At 45.4% G+C, this 27,900-nt stretch overlaps 1 protein-coding gene across 1 annotated transcript; it reads right to left on the minus strand.

Moving 5' to 3' along the window:
- Positions 1–1,181: 1,181 nt before the first annotated feature.
- Positions 1,182–27,890, minus strand: col6a1 (collagen, type VI, alpha 1). Its single transcript, XM_035523145.2, has 35 exons — positions 27,541–27,890; positions 26,289–26,418; positions 23,737–23,937; positions 23,336–23,495; positions 23,000–23,113; positions 22,799–22,819; positions 22,678–22,698; positions 22,523–22,567; positions 22,242–22,295; positions 21,127–21,171; positions 20,982–21,008; positions 20,850–20,876; positions 20,718–20,762; positions 19,934–19,987; positions 18,506–18,568; positions 18,182–18,244; positions 17,924–17,977; positions 17,138–17,173; positions 16,919–16,981; positions 16,342–16,404; positions 13,706–13,768; positions 13,554–13,616; positions 13,397–13,447; positions 13,252–13,287; positions 12,954–13,016; positions 7,393–7,458; positions 6,200–6,235; positions 5,590–5,626; positions 4,925–4,933; positions 4,622–4,755; positions 4,411–4,520; positions 4,125–4,311; positions 3,092–3,263; positions 2,937–2,966; positions 1,182–2,549 (listed from the first exon to the last, which is right to left on the minus strand). The coding sequence occupies exons 1-35, from the start codon at positions 27,632–27,634 to the stop codon at positions 1,957–1,959; spliced, it is 3,030 nt and encodes a 1,009-aa protein (XP_035379038.1). The 5' UTR covers positions 27,635–27,890; the 3' UTR covers positions 1,182–1,956.
- Positions 27,891–27,900: the final 10 nt, after the last annotated feature.

Raw genomic sequence — 27,900 nt, forward strand, 5'->3', positions numbered from 1 at the left:
TCTATAAAGCTCTAGATTTCATGATCATTTGTTTTGCTTTAGGGGGTTCTGGGCAAAAACAGCATTAAAAACAGAGCTAAATCTTACGCTTTGTTACAACTCGTGTTTCTTTAGAGGAAAAGCAGTGCTAGCCAAAGGCTGGGTGCAAGTAGATAGAGAGCTGCTCTCACTGCTATGTGCTGATGCCTGTTAAAGGATTGAATCTATAGGCATGTACTTCTTAGATATTAGAGGACCTGCATTCTGCTGTTCTTTAACTGGATAAAATATCATATTCATTGAATTTTTACACTAATGATAATTTAAACAATAAGGATTATGTTTTTGTGTTGAATATATATTGTATGTATTGAATGTATTTTTGCGTGCATGTATACAATAAGGACTTGTGCATGTGCTACATTTTCATAGTTGTTTTAAAGACATATTGTTCTTTTTTGACATAAGCAATATTTTTCTCGGTTCTTCACAAATTGTTGTTTTGCTGTTTCATGTGTCAACAGTGGTACTTAAACTGACTCCTATCCAAAATTGCACTCAGTTTATCATTTCCTGATACGCCCTCTGAGCGAAGACGCAAGGCCAACCTGGCGCTTCTCGTGGATGCTTAAATCTCCCGTCTTGGTCCTTACCACCATTAAAACTCCACATAATACAAGGATGTTCTAATTCAGTCTTTACAATAATAAACTAATAGGAATCAGTAGAAAAGATAAAGCAATTATGTCACGACTTCACTGTTTTCAATTAAACACGCAATTGCTTTTGCAAAAGTCTTTCCGACTCCTATGATATGTGGAGAAAATCTCGTGACCAAATGCATCATAACAGTCTATCACCATACTACTACCATACAAACCAATGTGGAATACGTGATTTTCGTAACATAAGTGGAATGTTTGAATTCAAGATTGCCCATTTTGTAGCATTCTCGTGTGCTGCTGATCACAACACAAGCCCACAAGTTCCAGCTACAATGACATTTCTCACTCTCACTCATTCAGCCTTCAATATCTAGTAAAAGCACTAGATACTGTATAACAAGGCATCCGAATTTCAACTGAGCTGCAATGGACAAATACACAATGCATTTTTAAACTTTTAATCAAATGACACTAAGCGAGAAAAGTTTCTAAATTTGTTCTGTGGGTTTAAATTGTGCCATATGAGACGTGGTCGTATTGGGGTGAAGCATTCTTTATTGAAAATACTTCCATCGGTTTCAAATACAATTATGACACGTATACATTTTTACACAGTCCTAGTGGTAAAAACGTTTTGGATAAAAACACAAATACACATTCGAAACAACTTTGTTTTCGTATTTAAGTGAAAAGAGGAGCCTGAGTGTATATTGTTAGCACCAAATTCACGTTCAAGTGACAAAGTGGAGTTTTAAATTGGGATTAAGAGTAAAATAAGGATGGTTTTACCCACCCTTCAGAAAGATGAGCACTTTAGGAAGGCCGCAGTTTCTTCAGCATTTTCCGGGACGATGACTCAGTGTACACATTATCTCACAGAGAGACGCTCCGCTATTGACCAGCAAACACAAACCTTATCTGTACATAAAACTCTGGACAATTTGTTGACTAAAAGCTCATTTTTAAGTTTAATATGTGGTCATAATGTCAAGAGGATTCATACAATCCAAGAACCAAAATAAACTAAGGACCAACAAAAGACTTTGAACTATGGCGTGACTGTGAGATTACATTCATTAATCTTTATACCTTCCTAAGACATAAAAGACATACAATTGGTCACCATCGCTACTCGACAGATCCACTGTCTGTCTCTTAAAGATAATTCAGAACTACACAAAACCCTAAATGATGTAATCGAGATATGAAATAAGCCCGTTTTCAACTGCCCCGCCCACACTGTACTTTGGAATGTTCCACTCCCTTCCATCGCACCCACTTCCTGGTTGGCTTTACCTACAGTCCCTGTCACTCAGACAAGGGAAATCTTTCGGGACACAGTTTGGTAAAAGACACCCCTGAGCATGGCGCGGTAGTCAGGGGCCTTGAAGAGATGGCGGTAGGTGTACGCGTTGTCGTAGAACTGCCCCAGACTCACCAGAGTACGCAGGTGGGCTTCGTTCACCTGAGGCCCAACGGCCAGAACGTAAAGCTCAATGCCGCTGGTATGAACCTGCTTACCCGCCTCCTCCATCTGCACGGTGTTGACGCCCTGCGAGCGGCCGTCCGAAAACAGCAGGAGCTTCTTCCTGTTCCTGCTGCCCTGAAAGCGTTCGATGGCGAAGCTGAGTGCGTTCGTCACCTGCGTGCCTGCATTCTGAAACTGGGCCTCCTGGATCTGGGCAGCCAGCTCGGTGGCGTTGGTGGAGAAGTCGGCTTCCATCTTAGCCTTGTTGCTGTACTGGCCGACGGCGACGCGCACCTGCACGTTTCCTTTCCTCTCTGCTGACAGGAAGCGTTTGGCCAGCATCTCACTGAAGTCTTGTGTCAGTTTGAAGTTCTTGGCACCCACACTAGCCGAGCTGTCCATCATAATGAGGACATCTGTGGGTTCATCGAAGGAAACTGGAACAGAGATATTTGTTTGTTTTAATATTTTCACAATTTTAAAAACATTGTCAGGAGTTTTAAGGACAGCCATCTCAAAAGGTGCCCATGCTTGAAGTTAGAGTAAGCAATCGGTCAGTAACTGTTACTACAACTCTGATGTTGGCTCTCTGGGGAACATAAAGCCAACAGGAAAGCCAATATGTTTGAGTTTTATTCATTTTCAAATGCCCCACTTGTCCAAACAGGAAAGGGAATTTGGAGGATTCCAAATATTTATTTGGAAAACGTTTGGCAAACTGTTTGCGTTTTATCAACTTCAAAGGCAGACTGCTGCAATATCCAGGGAAAATCTAAAGAGTGTATGACATCATGAAACAATGAGATCATCGTACGCACACTTACTTGGACATGTGTAAGTGGGACACTTCTTGTCTGTGAAGAAAACAAGCAAGCAAACACGTTAGTTTCAAGCCACGTCAAAATGGCTTGCTGTCCAAAGCCGTACGGAGATCACGCGCTCCATATAGCGCCAACCTTCTCCGGGATTAGCACCTTACCCTCACACATCGATTCCGTCAGGTTTTGAAGGAAGCTGTCGTCCAGCAGCATACCAAAGTTGTCGAGGACAAAAGAGAATCCCTTCCTGGGGTCATCCATGCACACCACCTCATCGAGCTGCTCCGATTTCGGCTGCCTGCCTGCGTAGTCGACAACACCTACACCACCAACCTGCCACAGACAAACACACCACCTCATCATACACTCAATGGACATTTTTAATCGCAAAGAATAAAAATGAGACATTTTATTGGATTTAAAATATTTACTCCTGTGATATATTACTCTTACTTATACATGTAGGGACCATCTAATGTGAGTCTACTACCAATAACCTTTTATTTTATAATTTATCAAAACAATTACCCAGGCCATAATTATTAAGTAAGAATACATTATTTTAAACTGAAACAAACATTTTTCAGCTGTTTAAGAAATGGACGTTCCATTTACTTCTATTTTAAAACTGTTGTGATGCATTTTCTTCCTGTTGTAACAGATGTATGTTCCTAACGCAGAGGTGTCTGTTGTCATAAGGTGTTTGTTGACTACAGCAGGTGTGGACTATATGTAGTAGGATTCTTTGTGTGCTGCTAGCTTTTTAAGTCTGAAACAGGACATCTAGTGAAAAGCTGTTCGTAACATCACAAGAGCTTGGTGGAGTCGTTAAAGGTTGAGCTATTCTCCTGAGCACTCCAATCGCTTGCAAGCTACTGTGGCTCTTAGTCGGTTTTTGGATAATACTGTATATAGTGTAGGTGGAGGCGAAACAGGATGTTTTGCGAGGACGCTCATCATCGGCTGTCCAAGCAAAGCACATGCACAGCTGAAGAACCGCAGGTTCCAACGTCCCTGGATGGCCAACAATCAGACTGGCCACACCTACAGTTTTTCTTATCCATCTACCCCGTGTTGCACACTTACATTCACACCATCCAGCGCGACGCAGGGATTTGGACAGTGCGTGGGAATCAAAGCCATGATCTCACTGTTGCCCTCATGTCTAATACTCCAGTCTTTCCCCACCCTTACCTTCAGGCCTTGGCCACACAGCACGTTCAGGGGGATTTGGTCTTTGATGGTATCTGAGCGGCCATCAGTCAAGACGATCACCACGCTCTTCTCCTTCACAAGTCGATTGATCATGTTGGTCAGCGAATACTGGAGGGCTTCTCCCGTGTAGGTGGCTTCGGCAAGCCAGCGCAGCTCTTTCACAGCCCTGACGAGGAAACGACACGCAAAGACGCGTAGGTGAGCAAAGCGAAGGGGCGCCCGGAGAACGTTGCTCGTGTGGCACGGGGGTTCGTGCTCGACGTACTGCTTCAGGTCCATCAGGGTGCTGATATGGGGGTCACCGAGTCTCACAACTTCTTGAGAGTTGGCGCCGCTGTACTGGACCACGCCGATGCGGGACTCATTCGCACCAAACTGCAGTTAGGACAAGCATCGCTGAATATCTGCCGTCACAGCACCATAAACGCTTGTCTGTTTACAACTCAAATTCAGAACAAGCAGTGAAGGAGATTTACTTTCACTTGCTGATCCTTGATCAGTCTGTCGATCACGGTTATGATGAAGTCCTTGGCAATGGCAAAGTTGGAAGCACCGATACTCTCAGAACTGTCCACGATAAACACAACGTCGAGGGGTCCACACTTACACTCTAAACAAACACAAATCAGAAGACACAATTCCCATGACAACAGTTTCTATCAGTAGTGATCTGGAGCAGATGGGAGCGACAACAACTGCGATTCCAAACCAAATACAGTTCCTCTGCAGGCATTTCCTCCTCTCCACACTTCAAAGGGGAAGCATAGGCAGGCACTCACCACAACAAGCTGAAAGGCACAAAAAAAGAAAAGCCACAGGTATTCTGAATTTCCATTGGAGTGTGTGAAAGGAATAGCAATCAAAACTGGGATTTACACGAGGGATTCGGATCCGCATTACACATCAACGACAGTCTGGCCTGTGTGCCTGTGCTGTTGTTCTGCAACAGTTGGGTTATAACCCTTATACAGCTATTGCACTGGGGGAGTTATGCAGGGCAAAAATGTCTCGTATGTTCACAACAGTATGCTTGAGTCATTCACTCATTACCGCGTTATGTTTCCGGGGTTTTTGGTCTTTAAAAGGATCTCAATTATCAAACAAATTGTTGACACAGAATTAGAACTGTTTAAAAGCCTAAAAATGTTGTCCTTCTGCTAATAAACATTTTCGTTTTTTTTTTTTTTTTAAACTTTTAAAATCATTCTCCATTTGAAGAGTTCTATTTGAAATCAAGTCCTGTAATAGGAATTTGGTAAACTGGCTGTGCGCATATTCTTCTATTCCTCTCCTGGATCTGGGACTAAGATGAACAGGTTGCCCACTCTCCTGTGTTCACATGCATGCTGTCCAAGTCTACCCTGTGGTATTCGCTCGGCATGAATCAAATGAGAGTGCCTCTCTTTGGTAATGGGTAGATTGCCAAGAGTCACAGCCTACTCACAGCACATCTTCATGATGATATCCAGGATCTCGCAGTCCTACAACCAGCAAAAGACAGAAGAGTGAGACGTTTCGCAACTGGGGCTTGAATGGACATTTTCTGACACAAAATGGAGCCAGCAAAACCCATCATGTTTTTATTAAGAACTTTTGCACCACGGCCTGTGCAACTGTTCCCAATGATGTGGAATGACTGCAGGAAACATGCTCCTAAATCCCACAGCTCCAAGGATCGAAGGATAACAACATACATCATGCTAATATCCATGTTTGGCTTTGAATAGCACTGTGCCATCACACTTGGACAAACACACTTGGCCCTGGACAAACGTCGCTGCAGTAAGTTCCTGAAGGTCTTGCATGCTTGAGCCCTCAGGTTGATGGCACTTTATCAATGTCTGCGTTTAACAGTCCTGGGAGATGCCAGCGCATAAGGTCACTGACAGACACAGATATACTGCAATGTCATTATTATGCATAATTTTCAGGTTTGTGCTTTTCACCTTGCCTCTGCCATGACTGAGGCTAATTAGAACAATTACTGGTCTTGACATAGCAGTAAACAGTCAGAATGTGGGGGTTTTACCAGAAGAATCTGGCTGTTCACTTACATCAGCTCCTGGAGGCCCAGGGGGTCCTGGGGGTCCCTGGGGATGATAAAGTAGAGGAGAACAGTGACATACACAACCACTTCTCACACGAACAATTGCACAACAAATGCAACTCACTGTTTCCATTGTGAGTTGACCTGGACAGGAACTAGCACGCACTCGGGTCACTGTTTTCTTACCCAGGACTACACGGAAGGAACTCAGCCAGAGGACAGAGCTGAACCTCGAGGGAGATCCAGCTCCAAATAAGAGCATTTTTGAGGCTTAGGATTCTCCTCCCTACTGGACGCTGTCCAAAGGCAGAGACATGCATGGCGGAGTTCCTGCCCGAGAGCGGTCTGACGCACCTACCGCACTCGTAACTCATGGACACAGCTGGTCTCCAGCGCGGGAGTCATGCGGACCGTTTCACTCCTTACTGGCTGCACAGCATGGAGGAGCACAGAAGAGCTTCAATGGGGCACTCCCCGCTCGTGGGTGCAGCTACCTCCTGTCCGATGTTTACGTGAACAGTGTTGGGTTTACGCACCCTGTTCTGTTTGTGCATAACGGCTCCTTAAAGCGCTTGACCGCACAGGTCAAACGTGGTCAAGTTTGTTGTGAACAAAAACCTTGCTTTTCTGTTCAGCTTTTTATGTGACACCCTTGAAATATGTGAGGAAGATTTGTTGACTAGACTCTGCTGTGTTCTTCCAAACTCGTGGTGTGGAAGAGTGTTTTTACCCATCCAGAACTCTGTGTTCATCCAACGCTACAGGGTTTTCTTCCATGAACTTTTATTTGACAATGTGACAGTAATTTGACTGCAACCAAGGTCTTCTCCGTTTACTGTTGTATGAATAAATGTCCAGACGTCATGGTATATAAATTGAAATACATAAAATGTGATAAAATTGTCATAAACCCACTTGTATGTAAGTATTTAGATGTTCGCAGGAGCAGTTATATGAAACAGCGGCCAGTAGTTGCACATGAAACGTTTGCGAGAATACTTGCGTCCCGATTTCCCCAACTTTCTCCTTGCAGCACAGTGTAATTACAGAAAGCATTCATTTAATTGTCCCAGTACTGTGGGAACACTGATTTAAATAAGATAGGACTTCTGGACCTACGGCACACTGTGGAGTGCAATAAAGCTGGGCTGTGACTAAGGAAGGGACAAGGCTGGGTAAATGTTTTGGTTCTGTACTCACGGCTTTCCCTTCAGGCCCTCGGTGTCCTTTTGCTCCTTTAGGCCCAGGTCGTCCAGGTTCATCATTCTGTGGACCACAAGGTACCTTCAATCACTCTCAAGTTCATAGGCAGTTCAACCAGTGTTGGATGGTGAATGAAAACCTTAATACTTAAATACTTAATCATGGAGCAGTGTAACCTCAGTATGTAAATCTAATCTATTATAGTGGTCCAGTGTAACCTCAGTATGTAAATCTAATCTATTATAGTGGTCCAGTGTAACCTCAGTATGTAAATATAATCCATTATAGTGGTATAGAGTGTGATCTCAGTATGTAAATATAATCTAAAGATGATGTCTGTCTGTAAAGCGTCCTTGAGTCTGAGAAAGGCACTATATAAATGTACAGTGGTACAGTGTGATCTTGATATGTAAATATAATCCATTGTAGTGGTACAGTGTAATCTCAGTGTGTACGTATAATCTGATGCAGTGCTGCAGTGCTTCTGGGCCTTAGTTGGATTATCCACACAAACTCATCCCTCGGGGAAGGGATGAATGCAGAATAACACATTTTTATAAATGTCACAAGATAAAAACAAACCTTTTCCTTCAAATATGCTGGCATGCATTCGCATGACTACAAATCTGAATCATTGCTGCATTTGCTCAGTACCACTTCAGAAAATATCAAGTCAACAAAATGTTTACAGTATTCCATTAATATAGCTCATGTCAGCACTAAATTCGATCCATGTGTTTAAGACAAAAATTATTTTCTAAAACTCTCACCCATATTTCCTTGAATTATCTGCTTTTGCATCTGTAGTAATTTTTTGTTCATGTCAGGTTGTTGTCAGAGCGGTACAGTAATACAGCCACGTCAAACATGTCTCATGTCCATTCCATCACTTCCACACTTCAAAGCTGACCAGTGCAACAGTCACATAACACAGCGTCTCTCAGCGGGGACATGAAGACCTGGACCTGTCTGGCAGGCTTCTTTTGCCTGGCTGTAATGAACTTGACAGATATCAGGATGTGTGAGGCCCCCTGAGCCAGGGAGAGGCTGCACTAGCTGCTTATAAGCACACAAAAACATTTCCAAATAGTCGTCGGGAGCGAGAAGGCAGAGCCCGACGTAGGAGAAAGCCCAGATCTAGACGGAGGACTCACGGTCATGAGCGACAGAGTGCAGATGTTAGAGAGGCTTAGATTTAGACCATTTCACAAAGAGACAGGCAACATGGATTCCTGGGTGGCTAGAGCGCAGGAACGTCAGCAGCAAGATGAACCAGCACTTTCCACTTTTCCCATGAATGACTAACGTTTATCTGCTGAGAGTTTGCAGCCTGTACTGTAAGACAGTGCTTGTTTCCATTACCATCTTTGGAACAGACATGGCTAACAGCGAGGACGCATCAGACAGGAGCTGATGGAAGTGGACCTTCCAGTGTCCGCTGTGACTTCTGAGACGCCCGTGAGATAATCGCGGTTTGAAAGGAAAAAGAGAAGCGTGACCTGATTTTGCTGCATCACAGATGTAGTGAGCGAGAGAGCCAGAAACCCTTCCGCCACCTTGATTCTGTGAACCTGCAGAGAAATTCTGAGCAGCCCTGCTAGGCAGGCTAAACTGCTGAAATCCACAATATGAATGTCAGCCACAGCAGAAACTGTAGGACCCAATTTCCTTTATCCTCCTGTACTGCACAGATATGCAGATGCCCACTGAAAATGGGCAGCAGTAGCTCAGTGGTTCAGGTACTCTGTTAGTAATCAGAAAGTTGCGTGTTCAAGTCCCGACAACACCAGATTGCCACTGTCGGGCCACTGCACAAGACCCCTAACCCTCAATTGTCTAAGATCAGCTGGTTAAATGCCATAAATGTAATAAAATTGAGAGTTTTCTGAGAAAGACTTTTCTACTGCACATCCACCATGTGTGCAAAATGGTGCCAGATATCCCTTTACACAGTCTTGCAGTGAATGGTCACAAAGAAGCGCAGCCCCCACAGGGCTGCAGGAATGCCAAGGCTCTGAATCAAACGGAATCTGGGAAGATATCAGCATCATGGATGAGACTTCCAACAACTAGCTAAGGATCGCGCATCCAATTCCCGCAGTTTGTCTTTGCTTTACGCTGTTTATTTGAACTGCATTGTCAGCCACTTTGGCCTTTATGATCCACTGAGTGAAAGGAGAAGGCATCATTTACTACAAAAGGCCTTTGGCAGACTTACTATCCATGTAAAAGCATGTTGTAAAATCTTAATCTACATTTATTGTAATTTCAAAGTTTATGTGCATATTTTCCACAGTCAACACAATATATGTGTGCACAACTAAGTGTGCCCCAAATGCTTTCATTGCTGGCCTTTCTGGCCCAAAACATGATCCTTACAGGCAGTGAGGATGCAGGGCATCCTCGGCCTGTAAGGCTGAGCTAAAGGACGGCGCTAAACGTTACAGCAAGTCACATCCTGCTATGGGAAACACCTGGAAGGAAGCCATGTTGTAAATGCCCCTCCCCCGCCCCCCGGCACATCCAGCACAGACGTCTTTGCTTTTCAGTGCTCTCCACTGTTCTCCTGGTTTTTACCTTTAACTACCACAACATTCCTCGCTTTATACGGGGCCAAAGGCTCCACGATCCTTCTGATGTCATATGGTTTTATTTTGTCCTGTCAAAAACCAGTGTGGTTCAACCCACAAGTCATAGACTCGCACAGATGTGGGAGAGAGGAAGTTTCGGGGAGACAAAGCAGGAGCCTCCTGACGGCTCGGGACCGAAGACGAGCACAGCGCATGGACAGAAGACCTTTGGGAACAGCAAAAGCTGTGTCCGAGACTCCAGTTTCTCTCTCCCGTCCTTCACACACTCTGGACTGTGCAGTCAATGAGTACAGTTCAATAATACTCAATATATAAACCACTGGGGACTTAAAACATGTCTACAAAATGTGGTGCAGATGACAATGTTACAAACTTGCATATCACCACTTGTGTGTTTAAAAGCAACTAAACACGCCTCCAGATTGCCACGGGGTATCAAAAGAAGGTGGTTTTTAAAACATTTTATGAGTTCAAATCAAAGCCAGACTTGCGTCTCAAAATACAGGCTAACAGGGCTGCGACGCTGTCTGGATCGGTTCCTTCCGTTAAACCATGAAGGGATGGTATGGGCTCCAGGTGCAAGTCAGGTCTTTGTGATGTCACAGCGGAGCAGAATCTGAACCGTGACATCACCGAGGCGAGATGGGCCGGTTTCATGGGGAAGCCCGTCCTTCTGAGAGCAACCCTACCCCAACGCCATTCCCCATGACATCTATAGAGGGAAACGGAGAACACAAGGAGGAGGAAACCCGAGGAGCGCGTCTTTAAGGAGGTCACGCTCTGCACTCGCAGCGGACTGTGTGCAAGGGAACAACGCAGGACGTGTCGCGCACAAGCACACTGCCCGAACGGTCAAAGCCATCGGCTGTATAAAGCACGTAAACGAGCATCTCCCCAGGGAAGCCCCGTACAACTTGCCTGCGACATATACATGACTACACCATACGGCCACCCTGCCAGGTTCAGCCTGTTTCACGCTCAGCCCTTTCCACTCCCAGCTTTGCTAAAATGAACTAAAAAGCTTTCAGTAGTTTGGGGAACTTTCCTGGGAGATGGGGCTGTTCGTTCCTTGGACTAAATCCTTCACTTTTCCATTCTTGTAAACACAGACAAGGAGAAGAATCCCCGTAACTTAGTGCTATTTAATCGAGTGTTTATTCCTTTCGGAAAGCAATTATGAGCCCACCCCTTTCTAAACACAACTCCTAAAGAGGAGCAAATCTGAGGAGCGTGTCTTTAAGGAGGTCACGCGCCGCACTCGCAGTGGACTGTGTCTGCGATGACGGCAAAGCCCGCAGAGCTTGAACTTGTGAACGGGGGACCAGAAGCAAAAGTTATAAATACACGATACATGCACCAGGTGTTTGGTTACGTTCCATTTATACTAATGACTAGAAACTAGAGCACAATAGGGACAAAAATCTATTGTGATTATACGGCCATGCACTGTGATTGCAACTTAATCGAAACACAAGTGTGAACCCTTGACTGGACATTGGTAATAACTGCATTATGTGGAACTAATGTTGGCTGTATAAATGTAATTCAGGGGTTTCACAGCACACGTTAGAACTGTCGCAGGTCTCGTTTGCATATTTTAGCATATTGAGACATTAGTGTTGCAGTCTTGTTTAACAAATAATTAACAAATGTTATCTGCTAGAAATACACGCATTCGGTAACATATGCTGAAAGCATCCTCGGGTTCAAATTTTCTGTGTGTGTGTGTCTAATGTTCTGTGTGTGTCCAGGGAAGCTTCTTGGCTGCATGCATTTTTCTTCAGAATTGAGTTTTTACTAGCAGAATGACTCACTGCTTCTGCCATCATTTTACATACTTTCTTCCATTTTTCCTTTTGGTCAGTTGCTATATCTACTCCGTGCCAGCTCTGCGGTTTCCAAAAGAGGGCAGCGCTCCCAACTGGCCTTCTCCTCTGCTTTTCACAGCTAAAGTCTCTCCTGGGTCTTCTGTTCCACGTAAGGTCTGAGCTCATAGCAGAAGTTCTCTCTCATGCAGCCTGGGTTAAAAACACTAATCCCACCAATTCAATCGTACAACTTCCTGCCTCACAGCAGCAGTGCATGCTGGATAGCTCTGCTGTGTCTCCAAAGTACACTGGCCGTGCACATACTGTTTTGAGAGGCCCAAGGATCCATCTGTCAGATAGGAAGTGTAGAGGAGCCATTACAGGCTTGAGTGCAGCTGAGGGGTTTGGCATCAGAGCAGAGCAATCTTGACGGAAAGTGCACAGCACGGAGAAATCACCAAAACCTGCTGCAGGCACTCGAAACCTCTCTTCAATTAATTTATACAACTGCTTCTTTAGCTGAAATATTAAAAGCTCTTTTGGGCTTAAATTTATACTTCCCGCTTATCGGTGTGTATGGAGTTGTTCAATGTTGCTTGTTTTGTTTTTTTTAAAGGCCCCCAGAATGTTTTTTACATTAATACATCATCAAAAATCACACCAATGTAAGGCCCAAAAATCACACCAATGTAGGGCCATTGTGTCTAAACCTCCCCCCCCCAATGCTCTTCACATAAAACAAATAAAAAAATTTCCACTTTCTGTGCTTTCTTGTATCCATGACAACAACATACACACAGCTGCTGGATCTGAAAGCTGGAGTCAGTGACCAGATGGTTATCAGACAGACAAGCTGAGAAACGCTGTGAGTCTGACACTTTACTGTGTGTCAGCAGACAGGACAGTCAGATGAGGCAGACCACAGGAATAAGAAACAGATGTCAACACAAGTATCAAAATGAGGGGGGAAAAAAGAGGGGGCGTGGCTGAGTGGGTGGGCGTGGCTGAGTGGGTGGGCGTGGCTGAGTGGGTGGGCGGGGCTGAGTGGGTGGGCGGTTGAAAGGCTACTGGAAGGCTAGACAGGAAGCTCGAAGAGAAAACAGCGATCAGCTACAGCTCGACTAAAATAGCTGGGCTTGTGTTCAAAACAAGGACTCACATCTGGTCCAGGGTCTCCCGGTTCTCCGTCATCTCCCTTAGGTCCCGGGGTGCCCCTGCTTCCCTGAAAATGGCAGCGACAAATCTTACTCTTAGAGCCTTTCCTCAACCCAGGTCTTCACGGGCTTGGGTTATAGTTCCATGGGTCAGATTCACAATCAAAAAACCTCAGACACACTCGTCTGTGTGTGACGTCCAAAACACTCTCTTTACTTGATATCAGTGAGCAGCACTATTAAAAAGTACAACATTCATAAATATGATGAAAGTGAACATTTATCTTAGCTAGAGTGACTTACTGGCTCTCCAGAGTCCCCTCTGGGACCGGGATAACCCTGGAGCAGAGAAGGAGGATTACATCAGTCCACACACAGAAACAAGGTGTTTGCACAATATTAGGATTAAATAACTCATTCAAAAATGCCTTAGGGAACACTGGAATACCTGGAAACCATGGCAACCCTCTGTTCCATTTCCTGGGGTCCCATCGTCTCCCTATGGAGGAAACATTACTGCCATGTTGTAGAAACCCATTTGCTTTCATATCAGTTAGCCCTTATTTTCAGCTAGTTGGTGTGGACAGTGAACATGAGTAACTCACCCTCTCACCTAGCAGGCCTCTGTCTCCCGGGGCCCCTTTTATGCCTCTGGGCCCCTTGGGCCCCTAAGGCAGACAGAAGGGTCACACGGAGAATTTAGTTTAGTTCAGCCATCATTTAATAGGACCGCAAACCAGCGTTTTGCAACTCTTACCTCTGGACCTGGAGAACCCTCATCTCCACGGTAACCTGGAGATCCATCCCTTCCTGGCTCACCCTAAAGCACGGATAAAAATAAATAAATAAATAAATAAATAAATAGAAATTATTGCACAATAGCTCATAGGATTCTACTTCAAATCAACATGCTAGGGAAGTACCGACAGTTCAAGAGCGGCAACGGTCACACATTTGTTCCGTTCACATCTGTCTTCTGTAAAGTTTTTTTTTTAACAATTTCAACACGGAACATAAGTATCTAAGATGTAGTTCTGGATACATCTCACGTAATGGAATAAAATTTTAAGAGTTAACAGAGCAGCATTGTTGATATGTTTGGTCAAAAGTAAACAGGAAATAGTCAGAACTCAATTTGTGTACCCATAGAATAGTTACCAACAAGAACATCAAGTTCATTTACAACCCTAGAACAACATGGTGGAAGTTGCACATCTGAAAGCAATAGTTGAGATATCTGAACCAATTTACATGCCAATGTGTATTGACAGGCTTTGGGAAAGTAGAGAGCAGACAGAGAGCACCAAAATCCACACAAGCTCTGTGAGGCAAATTACAGGGTTGTCTGCCGTGTGACGCTCTACCGGCGCTGAGCACTTTGACTCACACACTAAAAATATTCTTGCGGTAAATGACTCAGTAATAATGACATTATTGTTTATTTTTATATGCAATATTAATCTATTGAAAGGGAGCCTTGAAACAAGGAAGATTAAACCTGCTAAAAGGAACATTTGGAACGAGCAGTCGCTTTTAGTCATGGGTTAAGAAACACGCCCGCATTTCCATGTCCTCCAAGGTTTGCTCTTTCCCACTCACTCCTACTGGAAAAGATTCCTCTGCCAGTGAATGTAAAAAAAAGAAAGAAACAGAAAACCGCTTTTCATTCAGTTGGTACCAGTGTCCATAAAACAAGTTTTGCATTTGTGAGTCGATGGCAACAGAACATACTTTCAAGGCTTAGTTATAAATCCTAACATCCGGGATGCATCCTAATCTCAAGACCATGTGACAGAAAAGAAAGAGCTGGACAGTGTGGTGCTCAGCATGGTGGAGACATGGTGTAGGTGGAGAACTGTTGGACTACTGCTGTGTGGAAAAACTGGCAACTCATTATTACTCTGAATGCAATCATTACATCAGAGACTGGTCGGTATACGGTAGAGACTGGTCGGTATACGGTAGAGACTGGTCGGTATACGGTAGAGACTGGTCGGTATACGGTAGAGACTGGTCAGTATCCTGCATGTTCTAACTCTTCAGCATATGTTGCCTACTAGCTTTGAGATTTAGTCATTAATCAACCGGAGCAGTTTTCACACTGAGAGAAAACGAGTTCAGTTAATTGCGGGATCCTGTCATTGTGTAATTATTTAGCTCTCATAAATCCAAGCTGTGGTTTATAAAATGTACGTCTTCTAAAGGCTCTTCTCCTATTGTGTTCTCAACGTTTCATTCCAGTTTCTTCAGCACAGACTGTTTTTTCACTTGACTAACTTCATAAAATAAATAAAATCACACTGTGCATCAAATGATGGGAAAAGGCGATAAACTGAGCTGTACTTTCTCTGCACTAGAGAGAAGCATTCGATTCGTCAGCCAGATTTAATTAGCTCTGCTTTTAAGTGTGCCGATTTGTTAACATGTGACTTTATAGAGATTTGTAACTGGAAGAAACTGTGTGTGTAACATGAAATTAATCACATTTAAATCATATCAGAATAACTAATATAGTTGTAGTCACTACCTAAGAGCAAAAGAAGATGGATAACAACCCTACTGGCCACTGACTTCTCATTTAACTGTGATCTCTCAACAGACACTGCCTCATGGCAGGGTCGATGGAGGTCTTGATTAAAACAACGCTCAGTTCAGCTTTTACTGTGCAGACAGCCTCAGCCAAAGCAAACGATCTACTCCAATTAAACTCGCATTTAAAAAGCTGAACTTGAGCCAACTGAACAATAAATTGGGAGAATTCTGCGAGATGAATGCAGTAGAAAAGCTGTCCGTGATACATGTGTAAAAATATCTGTTGAATTTAAGACAGCTGAACAATGCTGAAACACGCACATCCATCTGCTGCCCCTCTGCCAGGCTGGACAGATCCGTCCCTTAGACACCCTGCTCCACCCCAACCTTCTCTCAGTTCATGCAGAACAGACTCCTAATTCCTCCTTCCTTCTGTTCTCTGGCAGCCTGAAACCCAGATCTCTGATGTCTGTGACCTTTGAGAACTTAGGGGCCCTTGTAAAATGCCTAGGATCTGAGGTCAGCTTCAAGCCTTCATCCTTCTTCAAGGGGTAAGGAGGCATCAATCACGCCAACCAAGTGCTGAAGACTGAACACGCTGGGCCGTGCTGACATTGATCTGCTGGTTCTTTCGCTTGAGACTCATTCTGCTTTTTTTCCTTGTGAAGGTGACATGTAAAAGCCGATGGCAATATTTTCTGACTTTCTGTGATCTAGGAAAGGCAGGGTGAGTTTATTTATACAGTACTTTTCATACAAAGCAGCCAATCAAAATATTAAGAGAAACAGAACTGCACGCCGCGTCTAATGGTGATGGCCTTTGAACGACCTGGTTATGCTTGTACAGTTAGAGTCACTTACCGGGTCACCATTAGGTCCTGATGATCCCTCACGCCCCTGCTCTCCCCGAGGTCCTGGATCGCCCTACAGAGGTCAAAGGTGATCACTCAAGGTTTTCGCTGAATTCAGTGCACGATCGCATAACCTTGTGGCAGTGGTAGCTCAGTGGGTACTCGACTAGTAATCAGAAGGTTGCTGGTTCAAGCCCCACCACTGCTGGGCCCCTGAGCGAGACCCTTAACCCTCAATTCTCAAATTGTACACAGTCACTTTGGTTAAAAGCATCAGGCAAATGCCATAAATTTAAGTTCAGACCAGTTAGTGTAAAATAAACAGATGTAGTTTATATTTATGCCAATGTACCCTTACATTTTTTTCATTTTTTGAAATTGATCACATTATTCTGGAGATGAAAGGTGAGTTTTGAACACGGAACTGTTAGCGTGCTGCCATCCAGATGCACATCAACACCAAAAGTAGCAGACTTTAAAAATCTAACTCTCACTAGCCTGGTCTCGGGTTCAGCAGGTGCCAGACACCTGAGGACTGTGTGCACTGGTTCATTATGGGACTGATGGTGGTGGTGGTGGACACTTACTGTTTCTCCTCTGGGTCCTCTGTTTCCACGGGAACCCTGTTCTCCTTTCTCACCAGCTGAGCCCTACAGAAGGGTTGAAACGCAAAATATTTGATATCTTCCACAAAATATGCACAGAGTACATGAAGTGTGCTCACAAGAGTTCTGATCAGACAACACAACACAGGAGTAATAGGAGTATGAGAGTGTGTGACACGCATATGTAAATGTCAATATTACTTTTTCGCCTCTAGTGCCATCTGGTCCCGGTAGTCCCTATAAAACAAAGAGAAAATGACTGTTACTTATTTGTAATATATAATACATTATAATATGCATTTGCAGAAACATGAGTGCATCGAACACCCACCCACCCAGCCACACCCACCCATCTGGGCGTCCAAATTACAGTGATGTTTTAAAATATAGGCCATTTAGCAAACTAGCCTGTCTTTTGAAGCTGTTAGATTTGTTTATAGTGCACGGGGACACGTAAATCGCACAACGCTCACAATGACAAAGGGCAGTGATTACAGAAACTCATCGATTCTGAACATGTGAGAAAGTTGCATCCATAAGAAATGTAAAAATTATATACGATAGTTTCGGTGATATGTGAGAGGTTCGGGGGTAGGTGAAAGGTTCGGTGAGATGTGCTAACACACACAGCTGTCTAATTTCTTCATTGCCCACGTCTTGGTCAAAGGGAATTATAGATCTAAAACAAGGATTGCCACATTTTTCAGAAAGCAACTGCACTATTAAGATTCTTCAGTTGTGTTCTTGTTAGTAAAAATCTAGTACTGGAATACTTGAACAGGCACGAGTGAGTAAAAAAAAAACCAAACACACACACACACACACACACACACACACACACACACACACACACACACACACACACACACACACACACACACACACACACACACACACACACACACACACACACACACACACACACACACACACACCCTTTAGCATTTATTACCAACACAGAGAAAAATGAGGGGAGAATCCACTTACATCATCCCCCCTCTCTCCTTTGTCCCCATTGGCTCCTCTGGGCCCTCTGTCACCCTGTTAAACCAATCACAGGAGATGTGTTGAAGGGGGAGGGTCTTTAGGATGCTTTATTTATGAGTGCTGATGGGGATCAGTACCTGGCAAGGATCAAGCCAATTCCAAACCCCACCAGCTGTAGCCTTGTTCAGACGTTTAATCTGAGCTGATCAAAAAGTCAACATGAGCTTTTCAGCTCGACCAAACGGACAAGGGATTTACCTTGCCTCCAAGCTGCCCATAGTTTCCTGGTCTCCCGGGACTGCCGTCTGCACCAGGTTCGCCCTAGGACGGAAGCATTCATCTCATCCTACTCTTACACTACCCCCACCCCCCGACTTCATGTGGGGGTTCCGTGCTGTGGGGCTTTTACTGTTCATATAAAAGATGTGTGAGCAAAAAAAAAAAAAAAAAAAAAGACCATATGTTGGCCAGCGGTTCTCTCGGTGCATGCATTGGGAACTGCAAACAGTTCAAGTGATGATGTAAACATTTGGGATGGTAAACATAGAGTGGCGATCAGAGACCACCGGAACGGGCTCGTACTTGGTCTCCTTTCTGTCCATAGTGACCAGGGTCTCCTTTTGGTCCAGATTCTCCTTGCCTGCCCTGTAACAGAGAACCAAAAATGTTTAAAAAGAAAAAAAAAAAAAAAAAAAAAAAAACCCACTACAGGACTGAACACCTTAATATATTTCCCAGGATGTGGAGTGCAAGCCCAGTCCTCTTCACTAGCAGACTCATTATTACAAAATGTAAATACGGCACATGCAGACTTCAGAGCCTGGGTCCAGAGTTCGGCCTGTGTGTCAGGCTTGCTAAATGTTTGGCTCACTGAGACGCAAACACTCTCAGTCCTGGACAACAGATGTAAGCAGAGAAGAAACAGCCGTCCTAGGCAGCCTTACTGACAGATGATAAGGCCAATTAGCTGAGTCGAGGGGAAGGACATTCAGGATTCTCAGCCAATTATATATGGCTGTACAGAGTGGACCCTCCTTCTTAACCAGTCAGTTGCTGAAGTGTTTGCTGAAGTGGAGGATTCATGACCGTTCCTTATCCAGTAGCAGGTGTTTTATAGAGGACGAATCTATCAAATTTAATCTTCAATATTAATCAGGGGTGGAAATACCCATTTTAAATATTTGTCAGGTTACCATGGTGATACTGCAACAGTATACATTCAGAATTATAGCAAATTAGTGAAACATTAGCTCCGTAGTGCAACTTTACAGCTCGTGTATCTGTGTGCGGTCATGGCACAGAAGAGCAACTTAAGGCTGCTTCACGGATCTGTCCTTCAGAGGAGAAGAAACCAGGCAGCCCAGCTACTGAGCCATCTGTTCCATTAACACGGCAACACACCCACCCATCCACACACATACATGCGTGCACACACACACACACACACACACACACACCCACCCACCCACCCACACATATACATGCGCGCGCACACACACACCCCCACTCATCCACACACATACATGCACGCGCACACACACACACACACACACACACACACCCACCCACTCATCCACACACACACACACACGCAGACTCATCCACCCATCCACACACATACACCCACCCACCCACCCACCCCTCCACACGCATACATGCACACACACACCCACCCACCCACACGCACACACACACACACTCACACACACACCCACTCATCCACACACACGCACACACACACACACGCACACACACACCCACCCACTCATCCACACACACACACACGCAGACTCACCCACCCATCCACCCACATACACCCATCCACCCACCCATCCACCCACCCATCCACCCACCCATCCACCCACATACACCCACCCACTCACCCACCCACTCACCCACCCATCCACACGCATACATGCGCACTCACACACACACACCCACCCACACAGGCACAGAACGAGCTTTCACACACTCCCACCAGCACCCGGAGAGGTGAGGGTTTATACTTACATCTGACCCTGGGGACCCTTTGCAACCTGACAGGCCAGAAAACCCTGGTTCACCCTGCAAGATCAAACGCAGTCGGGAGTGAGGGAGAGGGAGGACCCAACACAAGTCACGCACCCAGGGGTGTAAGTACGTACCGAGGTGGAAAACAATGCAACACGGAGCGAGAAAAGGAGATTTCAGCTGCATTCCCAGGACAAGAGGAAGATCAAGAGCAAAAACTGAACAAAAACTTTACCGAAGGCGAGACAGAACTGGGACAGAGTGTGGATGCACTTCACAGGGGATGCAGATTATAAGACACATTTAACGAACAAGGCAGGCAAGAGCCGATTTAAAAGCACACTATAGCCCCATGACTCAGATCCACCACGCGGGTCACGGCACCACCTGCTTTCCAACTCCAGTCAGTAAGTTATCAAGCCCTTTCTGACTCAGCCTTGCTGGAGCAGGTTTGGCTCTACCCTCAGCAGAGCTTAGGTCCTTTAGGACCCTGGGCCGCAGTAGGAGGCAGAGAGTACAGACAATCGACCGACAGCCAGGAATATGTTACAAAGAAACGTGTGGCACAGGCAGAGCAGGAAAGACCGACATCCGCAAAGACGATCCGACAGAAAGCAGTCGGACACAGCAGCTAAAAGCACAGAGAGGTGCATCAGAAATGCACAGGAAAACAAAAATACTTGGTTCTGTCTTACATCTTCGGCTCCAAGTTTTGCTATACTTTTAGTTTTACTGTGGAGTTACGTGCACTCATTACATCCCGCAGGGGCCAAGCAACGCTCACCTTACGCCCATCCACTCCATCTCTGCCAGGATGTCCTTTGCCTCCCTGATAGGAACATGTGGAGTCTCAAAACACTGGTAAAATACAAAACAGCTAGCCAGTCTGAGCCTCGTCCAGTGACCGTGGTCTTACCTTAAAGCCCTTGTGACCTCTCCCTCCCTGTTGGAGCACAGAGGGAGATTAGCGACCACTTAGCCAGTCAGCATGCAGCTCTTTGAAAGAACTCAGCAGTGTGCGTTTTGTCTAGTTACGAGTCTGGGTTACCTTGTAACCTCGTTCCCCTATGTCTCCCTGAAAGAAACAACAGAGAGGGGGAATGTTTCAGATGCTGCTCCAGGGAGAGAACATCTGTCACAGCCAAAATGGCAGCAAATATTTCTGAGTTAGGACAACTGTATAAATAACAAACCTTCATGCCTTGGTATCCAACCGGGCCCGGATCACCAGGATGGCCCTGTCAGGACAAAAAGTTAGAACTCTGAACCAGCTTCTGAAAAAGACTGCTAAGACCAATAGTGACCGGATGTGTTCAGGTCCAAGTTACACACGCACGCACGCACGCACGCACGCACACACACACACACTAGATACTTATATTATACTTATAATAAGTGTTTAACATGTTACATGTTGAGCTCTTGCAACGAAAAATCATACATGAATCATACATGTCCATCATACATGCCCACATGAACGAAGTTAAGCTTAAATAAAGCGCATTTAGCAGTTGAATGTAATTTTATTGTAAAAGTTGTACAGAATCAATAACAAAAATAACTGATTACACAAAAAGGGGAAATGGATGATATGGTTTTTCATTGCACATGCTCAGTTTTAGAAATCTTTTCAGCTACACCTGTGATTGAGCTTACAAAGTTGCATACACATCTGCATTTCTTCCGGAGTCTTATTCAGTACGATGCCCACAGTAACTCAGGCTTCTACACCAGCCTGTAATACTGGTCTGCTCTGTGATATTTTGGTAGCTGTAATGCAGACCTTTCCCTGCTGCACTTTTTTAAACTTTACACTGTGTATGACATGTATACACAATTATCAACACTCGATTTCAAATAATGGAATAGCTGGCATGGTAAACGTACACTATCTAATGGGTTGTCTGGTTCCGCTCCAGAAGACCGTGTGTGTGTGTACATGCATAAATTAATTATAAAAGGTATATACCTTCAGAAAACGGGCCCCTCAATTTATAACTGAAAGGTGTTCCAGAGCGTGTCTAGCCAAGACAATCCTTGACTATTTCAGACATAAACACACGCCACCTATCAGCAAATTACAAGACTTACAGATGGACACTTCAGGACCAATTCAGGTACCGTGTGACCTGAATTGGTGTAACCGCTACTATGCTACTATGCAAACCCCTGATAATCTTGTGGCCTAATCTGTCTGAAGGGAGATGCGCGTGTCCTGGATCTGTTTGGAAGGAGAAATGGATGTTGGGTAATGTGCTGGGTGTAATCTGTTCTCTGGGTCCCACGAGGAATCCCCACGGCTACGTACCACAGGTCCTGCGTCACCTTTCTCTCCTGGCATCCCAGGCCTCCCCGTCTCGCCCTACGCAGGCAGAAGAGTAAGAAGACTGACTGCACGTCTGCACACAGCAACACCGACCCGAACGGTAGACGATGCATGTCAGCCATATGTAAATGTCCAAAGCTACAGGAGACAAATGTACATTTCTGGGAGCACAGATCAACAAATTAACCCACAGCAGAGTGAATGGATCCAAGCTGGATGAAAAGATAGAAGAAGTGCAGCTATAGGTTGAAGGTAATACGTACTCTGTAACCCAGCTCTCCGTCAGGTCCAGGGGGCCCTGCTGGAGCCTGTGAAAACATCACACGACCCCATTAGTCAACGATGCCACAAAAGGAATGTGATCTTTGATGGTTTGAGGGATGCGAGGAGCTATCCCGACCCGGATGAGGATACTCACGGTGCAGTCAAACGAGCAGCACTGCAAGAAAAGGGAAGAGAGTTAGCCGCACGGACGGCACGAACACGAAAAACACCAAAACGTTTCACATGTGCATCGCCGGGGTGCTAAGCAAACCTACCACAACCTTTGATTCATTCGTCTGAAAGAGAGAACAGCGAGAACGAGAGTTAGCAAAGGCTTCAGAACACGTATGAAGGTAAAGGCCTGGCTAGCGGTGACTGAGGTGCTCACAGGTTAGAAGAGCTATCTACGAAACCGTCCGGCGCTGCAGAACGGTCGTGTTATTCTTTTTTTTTTTTACATCCGCAGGTCAACTCACAATAATGTCGATGATTGTGCGGATGGTGTTGATCTGGGTGGAGTGGGTGTTGTCTGCAGCAGTGAAGTTCTGCCTGTAGCTCATGTCTGTCGCGATGATTGACAGCCTGGTGTCCTGCAGGGGAGATGGTAGACATGAGTTCGTATTCAGACACATTCATCCGACTGTACGCTGATAACCTGGAGGTCTCTCCCTCTCGTCTCGCACAGCCTCTGTGGAGACTGAACACTAGATCCTCAGTCCGCGATGTGCTTCGCGCTCTGTGCGGAGCAGGAGACCGATACTGTTTATGTTCTGTGAAGGGCAGCGAGTGAGTTGGAGCTGGCCATGGGTCACCTCCTGGTCTGGGGTGATGGCCACTGCGAACACTTTGATGCCGTGCTGTCGGGCTTCGCTGGCTGCCTCCTGGATCCCACCGCAGGGCTCTTTGTAGCCAGTGACAGGGTGGCCGTCCGTCACGACCACAATGTACTTATTCTCGTGATAGTATGAGCCTCTGCAAACAGTTGCAATACATACAGTTAAAACGGTACGTGTCCCTATTTCAAAATAAGTAAGTGTCTCTGTACAGGCTGTGTGTGTTCTCTTCTGTAACATTTGCAAGACTAAAATGTTTGTATGTGTGAGAGAAACAAATCTCTTTTTTATGTGCATTAGCCTATGACTCTATAAAAGAGTGAGACACACACTAAAAGCGTGTGTGTGTGTGTGCACACGTGCGTAGGGTCATTGCGTACGCTCTCAGTAGCTGGGCGATACCCTCCTTGATGGCGCAGTCCGTGTAGGTACCCTTGCCGATGTATTTGATGGTGTCTATGGCACGTTTCAGCTCATCCCGCATTGTGTTCAACTCCACCAGACCTTTCACCAGCTCAATTTCATCACTGTAGTGCAGAGCTCCAGAGTTCCACGTTACGTAGCGATCACATGTCTGACGCCTGAGAAGCCACAGGAACACACATTACAACATGCTGCACCATCAAATCGGTGCCAAAGAAATAAACAAACACCTGCATTTTGACACAGTTCACACCGAATCACCCATTTTTTGGTACACCTAACTAGTAGTGCTGCTCCTCTGATCAGATCAGCATGGATGACATTCCCCAGGGCGTGAACTCTAAAAGATGTCTGGTGCAAGGTGCAGGGCCTCTCCTGCTCCGTGGCGACACAATTTCTCCACAGCTGCTGTAGACTTGATGACTGTGCAGTATTGCTCAGTAGGTGTTTGTGGGGAACTGCACCGCCCACTGAAGCAGCAAACCCCACAGGCATGTTCCCGGAACCCTGCCGCCACCAATTGGGCCCTTTCACACGGAGCATTATGAAGCCGGACGTGTCTAAGCGACTGTGGATAAACTGGAGCCGTGAAAAGACGAACCGCGCCATTCGGATGGTCATCAGGGGTCTAACTGTGCCAGGGAAACGTTTCCCACACTTGAATTGGTGACTCATTTGACCCTCGTCTGAGTCTGATTTTGAAGCCCACCTGGGGATGCAGTATCTTATCCTTATTATCCTTGGCATGAGACATGGTCTATGGCTGGTGGAGCCCATGCAAGACAAAGGCTCCAATTTTGTAATTTCATATCTGTGCTGGGGCGTTAAGGCAGGCAAATGCCACATTTTCATAATTTCATCTGTCATTTGTTCATTTGGTGGACAGAAATAAATACGCCTGTGACATGCACAGCATGGGTTTTGAGCCCTTATGCCTGTAGATTGATTACTAACTATATGCAACTGATTGAATTTTTTTCATTAGTTACAATTATTGTAATAATTTTATTGTCTACCAGTTCGCATGAAATTACGCATGGAAATTTCTATAATTTAAATAATGAATTAGTCATATCACAATTATGTAAATAATAATTTTATTCTCATCACAATAAACAATAATAATGATACATGTTGCGTTATCATAATTATTGTTGGTTGTTAATCATTATTGTATTATTTTTATCTACTTCAAGTGCCGTATGTTTTAGTCGGGTGACTGTACTTCCCTGATAATTTTGCTCATCTGTGACTGGATGTTGGGGCTGAATAAAACTATGGGGTCAATTACTATACTATACACAGTTGCACAAGTGTCACCCTGTCCACTAGTGATGTGCACTGACTAGTGATATGGAGCATAATAAAAGTGTGAAATAGCAGCAGTTAAACTGTGTGGAGGACTAATGACATTCAGCCCAACAGTCTGAATGCCACTCTGCACCAGATTAGTGACTCAGCAGCTAGCCACGCCCACACATGCAGAACCACGATTTCATACCTCTCGTGTGTGTGGTATGCGTGTCCCTTACGTGTGTGCGTGCATGGTATGCGTGTCACTTGCGTGTGTGGTGTGCATGCCACTTACGTGTCCCCCTTGCATGTGTGGTATGCGTGCTATGCGTGTCCCTTACATGTGCGCTATGCATGTACCTTACATGTGTGCTGTGCGTGTGTGCTATGCGTGGCACTCACGTGCGGGCTATGCGTGCCACTTACACATGTGTGTGTGTGCTATGTGTGTCACTTGCGTGTGTGCTATATGTGTCACTTGCGTGTGTGCTATGTGTGTCACTTGCGTGTCATTCACGTGCGTGCTATGCATGTCACTCACGTGCGTGCTATGCATGTCGCTCACATGTGTGTATGTCATGTGCGTGTTGTGTGGGGTATGCGTGTCAGTTACGTGTGTGCTATGCGTGTCAGTTACGTGTGTGCTATACGTGTCACTCATGTGTGGGGTATGCATGTGTGCTATGCATGTCACTTACGTGTGTGTATGTGGTGTGCATGTCATGTGTGGGGTATGCATGTCATTATGTGTGTACCTGTGTGCTATGCGTGTCACTTGCGTGTGTGCATGCGTGCTATGCATGTCGCTTACGTGTGTGTATGCGGTATGCATGTCACTTGAGTGCGGGATATGCGTGTCACCTGCATGTGCGTGCGTGCTATGCGTGTCACTTGCGTGTGGGGTATGCGTGTCACTTATGCGTGTGTGCGTGTTATGCGTGTCACCTGCGTGTGTGCGCGCTATACGTGTCACCTGCGTGTGTGCGCGCTATGCGTGTCACCTGCGTGTGTGCGCGCTATGCGTGTCACCTGCGTGTGTGCGCATGTATGCTATGCGTGTCACCTACGTGTGTGTGTGCGTGTATGCTATATGTGTCACTTACTTGTGTGTGTATGCATGTCACTTGTGTGTGTGCGCGGTGTGCGTGTCACTTACGTGTGTGTATGCGATATGCGTGTCACTTACGTGTGTGTATGCGGTATGCGTGTCACTTACAAGTCCTTCAGCTCATCGACGAACAGCTTGGTGAAGCTCTTGATCTGGTTGATGTAAAACTCTGGAGGCTTGGCCCTCAGTGCCACACTCTCAGATGTGTCCAGCACAAAGAACAGATCCACAGGACAGTCTACACAGACAGGAGGAGCACTCATTCTCAGGAACACTACTAAACACCTGCTCATGTCTTACATGACCACTTCACACATGCACTCAACATTTTATCCTTTATATATTGTACATTTTATGTATCCACAGCATAATAGAGATATTATGATGGTTAGTAATTTGGAAGAAATCTGAAACTTGATACTGTATTTGGGAACTGTGAGTGTACAGATGAGCAGTTGCACATTCGCGTGGCCTTCTCTGGGTGAAAACACCTGTTAAGTGTTTGACCTCTAAACATGTTAAGCGTGAAATCTAACGAAAATAAATACATTCATTAAATGATTAAAGAAAAATAACTGAATCCTAATAAACTATCCTGCCCACCTGATGGAGCGTGTACGTTTGGTCATGATGAGGTTTGGTCACATGACTCCGCAGGTATAAATAAAACGCCGAGCCAAATTTCAGTATAAAAGTCCGCTAGCTCAAGGCATAGTATATATACTCCGACACTGCTTCAGAAAACAACCTCCGTTATCGTTGTAAACGCTTGTTTGTATTCTAATACACTTCTAGGTAGTTGCCCCCTCCTGTATATAAAGTATCCAGAGGCCTGTTAGGCCGTTAGCAGTCCGACCTCATTCCAGACTGAGCCGAATCACACCCCGTACAATATTAAAGCTCTCCATCCCTTTCATATGGAAACGCAATTAACCTTCAGCCCTAATGTACCGCTCAGGCCCTCTGTAAAGGACTCTGCCGTCCCCTTCAGTTATGTGTAAAACTTAAACATTTCTAAAGTCAAGCCAAAAATATGGCTTTATTTAAATCAGACATCAGGAGGGGGAAATTGCGTTTTCGGGTTCACGCGGACTCTCCAATCTCTCGCTGCTCGCTGTCCCGCCACCGTCATCTTCTCAAAGTTTGCCTGTGCAGCATACAGCTGACAAATCACTGAATCGTCCGTCTGGGTGGTCTGATCGACAATAATAATCAGTGCAAAAATGGTTTCAACATCGCACGAGCACTTTCCTCGCGAACGCATTACGCGCAGAAAGACACGCTCGCGGGAACAAGCTGCAGTGCGCTGTTCCAAACGCCCAGCGACACGAGAGAAGCAGAAGAGAAGAGCCGATTTTACCTCTGAACTTGTTCTTCAGCACGTCCTGACCTTGCAGCTCTACCCACGCGGAGCAGAGAAGAAGAGCCGTTAAAAGAAGTCCACCTAACGCCATGGTCGTTTTAAAGGTCCGTGCGCGTCAGCCGCAGGACACGATGAAATGGAGCTTTTTTGGGGGGGTTGATTTTGGTTACCCTACGGCACCACAGCAGCGCGCAGGAAGGACGCGTCCGCTCCACGCGCAGGTCTGGATGGAACGCCTTAAAGCGCGCGAGCGCGGGGGAGGAGTTCGCGCGCCGACTTTAGGACCCTTGCCTCGATATGCGCGTTGCTAGCTCACGCGGGCCCTGTCCCGCAAGCCTGAGCAGGGACAGATAAACA

Source organism: Electrophorus electricus, chromosome 26 (assembly GCF_041902795.1).
Source record: "Electrophorus electricus isolate QZ-2024a chromosome 26, ASM4190279v1, whole genome shotgun sequence".
In the NCBI taxonomy this organism is placed as follows: domain Eukaryota; kingdom Metazoa; phylum Chordata; class Actinopteri; order Gymnotiformes; family Gymnotidae; genus Electrophorus; species Electrophorus electricus.